This window comes from Megalopta genalis, unplaced genomic scaffold (assembly GCF_051020955.1).
Source record: "Megalopta genalis isolate 19385.01 unplaced genomic scaffold, iyMegGena1_principal scaffold0026, whole genome shotgun sequence".
Lineage (NCBI taxonomy): Eukaryota > Metazoa > Arthropoda > Insecta > Hymenoptera > Halictidae > Megalopta > Megalopta genalis.
In genome coordinates, this window is record NW_027476096.1 from 2,178,562 (window position 1) to 2,187,617 (window position 9,056).

The following is a 9,056-nucleotide window of genomic DNA, read 5'->3' on the forward strand; positions in this document are numbered from 1 at the left end:
CCAATCTGGCATTAGTAAAAGGAGCGTTCTTCGCATTTTGTACCGTCACAAATTTCATCCGTATCATGGGAACGACATCATGAATCGCGTTGAGTTTTGCCGATGGGCAGAACGTCAGATTTAAAACAATGAGTCAAAACTATAAGTTCAGAATAATGAAAATCAGGAAACGATTCAACAGAAAGAGGAAACTGATTCTGATGAAGCGGAAGGTAAAGCGGAAAGGAACAATGAAACTGGCGATCATAACTTCATTTCTTTAAAATATTTAATGTTTTTTTAATCGAGTACCCAATACATTTTGATCAACGGTTAACATACAGATTTTACAATATTTCAGAGTAGCTAATACGGATCGTCTTCGTAGTCGTGCTGAAATCCATGCATATAGATCGTGGAATTTACCGGAACCGAATACAACTCCTGATCTGTGATCTTTTGTATAAAGTTTTCTTCCAGGTACAGATTCATCAAATTGCTGAAGTCTGCAATCAATCGCGTGTTACCGAGACTCGTGAACCGGTTCGAGGTCAAATTCAACGTTTTTAGTTTATTCAAACCGTTCGTCCAGCCTTTGGGCAAGTATGCCAGTTCGTTTCCAGACAAATCCAACATCTCAAGCGCAGGAAGCTGTTGGAACGTAGTTTCGCCGAGCTTGATATTATTGTTTCGAAGACTCAACATCGTCAAGGAATCCGATCTCAAGTTCCCGACTCTTGTTATCAGATTGTGGCTCAACAACAAACTACGTAGTCGCGGCATCTGATGCAACTCCGTTATATATCTTTGTAATTCTATTATTACTCAAAATCAAAATCTCGAGATTCTTTGTCCTTTGATACAGAGTGTTGCTTACATCATCGAAATAATTGTGAGATATATCGAGTTCCTTCAAAACGAAGCGGTCTCTATCGAGGAAATTGGCAAACTTATACGAAAGCAAAGAACAACCTTTAAACGATGCAACTTTTAGGTTGGGAGAATCTATTTGAATTTGATCCAATTTTCTATTGTAGTCCAAGTACAGAGACTGCAGATTGTCACCGACAGACGGTGTAAAATTACTGATTCAATTTCTCTCTAAATGCAAGTGTCGCAGCGTTGCTGGCAATTTCGGATTGAATTTCTCAATGTTGTTGTCTGTTAGACGTAGTGTAGTAAGTTGAGGGAACAAAACGTTGAGTGAAGAATTGACTAAATTCAGTCATTCGTTTGATGTATCGTAGTATCTATAATATACAGTTTATATCACCGTCGGTACGCGCTGACGGAACCGGCGGAAATGTAATCTGTTATTTTCGAATCTCAGTCCTAAGTAAACTATAGATTAATTTTTGTCCGAAGCTAAAGTTTCTTTTTCAACACGCCCCCTAAAAAATTAAACAAAAAAGAAATACAAGATTAACATGCAACCGATAAAAATATGTGTTCCGTTGTATGACGGAACCCCTACAAATCAAACGAGCAAAGATGTTGTCCTCGAGTCAAACATTATTGACCATCTACGCCCGTCCCTGGGAAGAGGAAAATTGCCAGATGTGGATTACCCAGGGACCGAAGGCCCTAGGAAATAGCATATTTTGGACAAAGCAATCGAAATGCCAGAACACCCGTAGCAAACAATTTCGTTGAAAGCCATTTCCGTCGTCTATTCAAGTATTTCTTTTATGACCCACAGTTGGTCACCAAATGTCAATTCTAGCCGTTTTTTACGATATGCATGTTCCACCGAGAAGAGGCATTTTCCGGATCATTGTTTGCTACGGCCTATCCTTGGGACACTCGGATTACTTCGCGGGCGTCACCCGAGGGCACGAACACTACCTGCGGGTGACCCTTAGTTTGGGGCGGTCACCTTTCTAATTTCGTACTCCAATCAGTCAGGGCGACCGTTTCCCTCACTCCTCGCAAAAAATGAATAATCCACAAATCCGACTGTCCCAAATTTAGAACACACCCACACCGAACTTACCTCCGAGAAGACACAACACACAACTTTCATTCTACCATCAACCCGAACACGGAATAGTCTACACTCTAAAAATTATACGCTATATCGATGTGAAGTTGAATGTTCAAATATATTCCAAGTTACAAAAAACCGAAACTCAGCTTATTATCCCTAGCATCTTGAAAAGTCATAGGGAACCGCGAATCAAATACGCGGAAAAACAATATGTATATCCAATATTCTTATATTTATTACAATATGGTCCAACATTTGTTGCTAAGGGTCAAGGGAAACCCAGGAAAACCTGACCACTTACTTCTTATAATAATTGAACAATAAAAAAAATTATATTATTGTACGCCCATTCCTACTCTTATTTGGATGAACTTTTGTCCTGGAAGTGGCTTGGTCAGCATATCTGCCAATTGATGACCTGTTGGAATATATTTTAATATTACCACTTTATTCTCTACCTGCTCTCTGGTAAAGTGATACTTAATATCGATATGTTTTGACCTTTTGTGACTAGTTGGGTTGTTTGCAATACTACTACTACCATTATTGTCTTCATAGATTACAATGAATTCTGATATATTTACTTTGGTGCTGATTGTTAAAGATTTTAACCATAATGCTTCTTTAACTGCTTCAAATAAAGCCAAATTCAGCCTCAATCGAAGAGACCTCGTTTAAATTCTGCCACCTAATATTTTATTGTTGTAAACGAAGGAGCAGACTCCCCTAGAGTAGAATCTAGCACAATTTTGATATTGGTTGCACTGAAACCTTTCAAATGAAAATATTGTATCACATAACAATGACCAATTTTTTTTTATGTTCACAAATTCACTGAGAGCGTTCACTATTAACGGCTATCAAACGAATACTAAACAATGTAGTGTCTTCAAACTTGAAACTTAAGATTTGTAAGGTTGGTGCTTTCGACCGTAGTCATTTTTTAAAAACAATAACCGTCATCTACAGTAAGGAGCATAATTGAACCAACAACCACAGGTTTTGTATAAATCATTATTTATTGCTAAGAATATACAAGAATAACAATAAACATTACAATAAAAACAGAAAAATGAATATTATATTTATTTTCATCACAGTTAGGAGTAACATAAGAAATGTTTGCAATAATTAATGTCTTGTTGTTTAGGAATGACAAAAAAAATAAATTGAATCGGTTTTGCAGCACACGTCCAATACTTGACAATATTTAATATATTCTTTATTTTTAATATTTCGACCACAACTCTTTTGCTTGCAAAACTGCACTAATTCGTTTTGCTATACTTTCTACCAATTTTCTGTAATAATCCGCAGATATTTGTTCCCACTGTTCTTGAATTCTATTATACAAATCTGTGATTGAAGTTGGTTGGGAGTCATATAAATCCCAAAGTTGTCTCTTTAGTAAACCCTATAGATTCTCTATGGGGTTGAGCTCTGGGCTTTGCGCAGACCAATCCAGAACAGACAATTTTTTACATTTTTAGCAGTGTGCTTGGGGTCTCGGTTATGCATGAAAATTACATTTTCTTCTTCAAAAGACATATTTTCAACAGCTTCTATGAGATGATCTTGTAAAATATCCTTGTACATGTAGTGATTCATGATGCCATTAATTCGGTACAATGATCCAACATCAAATGCTATTAGGCACCCCCAAAACTATTAGGGATCCGTCTCCATGCTTTACCGTTTGCTTTACATGCCGCGGTTTAAGCTTTTGCCATCTGAACAAATTCTGTTAATTTTGGTCTCGTCTGACCAAATAACCCGTCCCCATTCAATAGTTGTCCTGTTTTCGTATCTTTTGGTAAATTCCAAACGAAGTTTAATATTCTTCTTCGATAACATTGAGTTTCCTTTTTTTTAAGACTTCTAAACTCAGCTCCTTTGAGGGTTCTTCGTACTGTCCACTTGCTTATTTGTATATTCGTATCTTTTTTTAATAATTTTGCAGCCATAGTGACACTTGAAGCTACCCCAGATGTGACAAACCGTATAATTCTTCGTTCATCCCGCAGTGATAATTTTTTTCGTCTTCCTCCAACATTTAATAATATACTTTTACGGTATCTTATTTCTTATTCTCTGCACTGTCAATTCATTAATACTACACTTTCTCGCCGTCTAGCGGATTGACACGCCGACATTCAAAAGAGAAATTACTTTTTTTGAACAATGTGATGCAATTTAACTTCATATTTATACTTACTTCACTTGCGTGCTTTTCCGTTCGACTAATTGTGAGAAACTGAGTGCTAAGACGTGTAATAACATTTTGTAAATGTACGAAACTGCTAGATATAAACCCACTGCTAGAACAATCCACATAAACATTCCTTTTATGGACCGATGCATTGTCATTGCTGAACAAGGACATATTAATTATTGAAAAAATTTCTTGTGTTACTTCTGGCTATTATTAAAATAACATTTAATGACTTTTCATTGCATTATGCAGCAAACATGCTGTACTATACACATATTTTTTATATTTATATTGCATCATATGATATTTTTAAACGGTTATCATACACGTCTTAATCCTTAGCACTCCGCACCATTCTGAACGTTAGCTAGCAGCTACTCGGCGCCACTTTTCGGCAGAAACGGGAATTTACAGACCCTCGTATTATTTAGTATAGTTTTGGAACTAACTAACATATTATAATGATATTGGACTTATATGAATTTGGCTGAAACCGAGAAATTTGCAAAAAAATCAATATTTTATTTTTTATAATTTTGTTATTGTTTGTTTTATAATTTTGTTTTGTTGTTGTAATCGCTATCTATGCGAACTCTTTCTCTCGTCGTCTTGTTGCTTGGACGATATCACTATCACTGCTATCAAAACGATAGACTAACTGTAGAAGAAAACCTTCTACATATCTGTAGTAACATTTCTGTGTAACATTTCGAACATATCTGTATAAACGTCTATCTGGAGCTCATCTTCACTTCTACTTGTGTCATGAGACTCATTCGTGTTTGAACGTTTTGTCATTGTTCTAATAAAAAATATGAATAAATACATAGGTTGAAAATTTCTAATTGTTATTACTAACTCACAAGATGATATTTACCAAAAAAACTTTTACCAAACAATTTATTTACCAAGAGAAGAATCACTTTTCCGATTTTCTCACTCGTTAGATCTATCTATACCGCTCGACGCTTCAAACCAGACTGAGTTCAGCTTTGAAAATCTTTTCCTCCAGATTTTATGATTATAAATCTCACTATACAGTGCGTGCTATGTTCGCATATCGATCTTTCTTCTACAAACTTGCCTTATCGCTCTTTTCAAGTGGCGTCTTTGAAGTGCTCGGACCGTCGTGAGCACGCTCCACCTAGCCTTTTCCAATTGTTTTTGACTCCAGACTTTTGTTTATTATTGACTAAGTTACGCGCTGAGCAAGACACGTGATTAGGTAGGACGGGCGGTCAATCCCCCTTGCTCCTCGCGTCGATTAGCTTGTGGGTCTTCTCGTTTACCAACAGAAGTGGGTTAATCGAGTAAATAACTAGGAACTAAATATACTGTAGTCTTCGGGCATTGGTTTATATCGCGACCACATGTTGTAGATTTGCCAGAGTGACGACGATTTAGATCTATCACCGTTTTTTGGATAGTACTGGCAGTTTCCACAATTCTTGAAGCATTTCACAGTTGTCGGCCACTTGAGGGTATTACCCGTCAAAAACGTCGAGTTTTAGATCTCACGGATGGGCCTCGGCGTGGTTAATTGTGGGTATGCAGGCATCGACACGGTTGGGCCTGATTGACTTGGCACGTGCCGCTGTCCAATGTTGGGAATTTCCCAGTGTCTATCGATTAGACTCTGGTACGGTACCCCTGTCTAGTTGGTGGGGGTATCGCTGAGTTTTGGACAACCCGGTGTCGTCTTGGGCCTGCTGTGATTCGCCGTTTTATCGTTATCGCCCACCCATAGTTGAAAAATTAGAGAGGTCTGTGGTGACGTTTGAGAACTCTTGGTCCTGAGATGGATCAGAAAAGGATTCGCTCACCGTCGTTCTCTTGTTTGTAATCACTTTATAACTGCTGCTATGGTTGTATTTTGTTTTTTGTGAAATTATAAAATGTTGGTCATGAATTTTGTTTAGTTATCTTTGGTTTTTATAAGTCGGCACAACAAAAAGCAAAAGCATTCAAAGCTCGAACGATCTTCTTATCAACCACGAGCATAAACACATACCAACACATACGTTCGCAACGGAACCTATCGTTCTAAATGTTAAACAAAGCCATAATGATGAAAGATACAGTTAGAAAATCGATGAAATAAGAAATACTAAAAAATTATTTTTTATATGTATTTTAACTTAAATGTTTTTCAAATATTAAAAAAAATATTTTTAAAATATTACAAATATATTTTTAAAGTCACGAAAAAAACGCTGCCTCTAATGGGATTCAAACCCCAGCTCCCCCCGATGTCGGACATCTTATTCATTCTGCCAACCGATCATCACGAACATTTCGGTATACAGGGTGTCCCAAAATGATCGCATTTCCGAGAAATGAGGGGTTCCTAAGGTCATCTGAAGTAATTTTTTTCTTAGTGAAAATACAATCCGTGGCTCTGTTTACGAGTTATTAACCCTTTCGCTCCGAACGACGGATATATCCGTCATCCATATGAACACTCGCGGAGCCGAACGCCGGATATATCCGACATCCACATGATCGCCCTCTGGGGACGAACGCCGGATATATCCGACATGCTGGTATTGCGTGAATCTTTTGACGAAACAAACAAACGACAGTCCGAAATAAACGACACACCATTCAAGTTATATTTGTTCTACCTGCATTTCCCATTATTATTGTGTTACATGTCATAAAGGGATAGAAAATCGAAAGTACTAACTTTAGGACTAATTATTATGTATTATGTTTTGTATTATGAATATTATGTTTTATTTTATTACTGTATATTATATATTATTTCTTCACTTTTTCCATTGTTAATGAAACTTTTTTTACCTATTAAATAACTTTATACCTTATGCAGAAATTATAACTATATTGTTTTAAAGAAAAATCCCTTTTCTTCCCAAATACACTATCCACGCGCAATGTGCACAATTTCGGCGGGTGGTTCCGTTCAGGAGGGGCGCTACGGCGGACTGAACCGCCGTAGCGAAAGGGTTAACGAAAAACAGTGATGAATAAGAAGCGAGCTCGGCAGCAGCAAGGTTGTCAAGCGATCCAACTGCACCAGCTTCGACCGTGGGGCGCGACGGCTTGGGGCTGCATTCAAAACAATGAACAAGTCACGGAACATGAATTTCTGACTTTTTTTCTACGTGACCGTGATATTTTTAAGAAAAACGCTGTTCACCCTTATTTTATAGTGTCTGAAGAATATTTACTAATTTTTCGGAGCCGAAATAGTAAGTTGTTTAACTTTAACAGCCGTTTTAATTATTAATTGAACCGTTAACAGTGAAGATTAATAATAAGAAATCCCGTAAAATTTATGCAAAAGATATTTTTGTTTCAATAATTCCGTATCCAAACAGAATTCAACGAACGATTTGCAAAGCTAATTTAATAATAAATTGTGTCAAAGGACATAAAGGATATATTTGTTTAAGAATTGTGAAGAATATCATTAATAGTAAATTTACCCAATTAGTTGAGGATACTGCTTGAAAATGTGGGTCATGATTCATAATGTCGGTGCACTGACCTCGCGCAGTGTTCCGTTGATCCCAGTGCGATGGTCATATCGAGGAAGCGATACGATCGGAGGGACCTCAGGTAGGAACGATATGGTAAACACGGAGTTCTCTCTCTCATTTTCACAGGGTGGACCTGTATGGGCAGCTTAATTTGTTCTGTTGCCAGTGGTTCGATTAGAAACTTTTTGAGCTAAAATAAAATGTAAACAAAAAAAGTTTAGGTTTACCTATAAAAAAATACCTTGATAACTCCAGGAAGAAAGAGTTGACAAAAAATTTCAGGTTGACAATCATTTTAAGGCTCTCCTTAAGCTTTATTATTTTCACTCAAAAAGTTTCCAATTGAACCAATAGCAACGGAATAAATTAAGCTGATTACGTTGCATAGTCAATCCTGTATACAAATAAGAAAGAAGAGAACGAAAAACATATGCAGGGTGTCATCTAACTGATGGTACAACCGGATATGAACTGATTCTACGTCAAAAAATAAGTAAAAATAAAAGAATAATATTTTTTCATTTAAGGCTCTGTTTAACGATAAATCATGAACCTTATAATCATCTGTATTGTCAGTATTTCCTTCATTTACAGTATCTTGGGGTAGTAGTAGAAAGCTCAATATGGCTTTGTCAATCTTTCTTTTTTTATGGGAACTGCATTATCACTAAACACTGATCACTTATCAATAATATAAAAGTGAACGTTGGAATAGCTGTCCGGAGACATCCTTTTGTTTCTCACTGTCGAATACAGATCAGCTGTCCAGTTCATCATACATTGTACGAGTTGAATGTACTATCCTTCTACACACATTTCCGTGCATAAAGTGGACTTACAACTAAATGCGTGAATATTTTATTGATAATATTCTTCATATTTCTCTATCAAACAAATCCCTTACGTCCATTAACACGATTATTTATTATTAAATTAGCTTTGCGATTCCTTCGTTGTATTGTTCGGACACGGAATTATTTAAATCAAAATATCATTTATGTACTTCGTTAACCTTCACTAAACACCTTGCTTACAAATTTTATATGGTACACGTGAGGTGTCACGCACATCAGAAAATTAAAGCGACAGCCACGGTTAAACTACTTACTATTTTAGGTCCGAAAAATTAGTAAATATTCTGTAGATATTTTGAAACAAGGATGGATGTTAAAGTTTAAAGTTATAATGATTATTATATGTATATGTTACCGTGAATGACCGAAATTGGAGAATGTCGACTTTCACCGGTGAATGTCAACAGATACCAAATACGTCGGTGAAAGATCGAATATTTCATTACATTGTTGTACATTCGGACCCTCTCCGGTGTGTGTCGACAATCACAGATATGCTCTGGTGGAGGTCCAAAACAGAA

At 36.6% G+C, this 9,056-nt stretch overlaps 1 protein-coding gene across 1 annotated transcript; it reads right to left on the minus strand.

The window, feature by feature from the left end:
* Positions 1–254: 254 nt before the first annotated feature.
* LOC117224515 (uncharacterized) lies at positions 255–5,923 on the minus strand. The gene is made up of 4 exons (XM_033477504.2): positions 5,920–5,923; positions 5,767–5,800; positions 2,611–2,654; positions 255–794 (listed from the first exon to the last, which is right to left on the minus strand). The coding sequence occupies exons 1-4, from the start codon at positions 5,921–5,923 to the stop codon at positions 346–348; spliced, it is 531 nt and encodes a 176-aa protein (XP_033333395.2). The 3' UTR covers positions 255–345.
* Between the last annotated feature and the right edge of the window lie 3,133 nt (positions 5,924–9,056).

Bases quoted from the DNA above. Each gene is read 5' to 3' on its own strand.
- LOC117224515 (XM_033477504.2), bottom strand. The intron at 2,655-5,766 runs GTGCCAAGTCAA...ATAAAATATTAG, and splicing joins CCAACATTGGACAGCGGCAC to GTGGCAGAATTTAAACGAGG. The intron at 795-2,610 runs GCTTTATTTGAA...GAGTAATAATAG, and splicing joins TTCGATTGAGGCTGAATTTG to AATTACAAAGATATATAACG.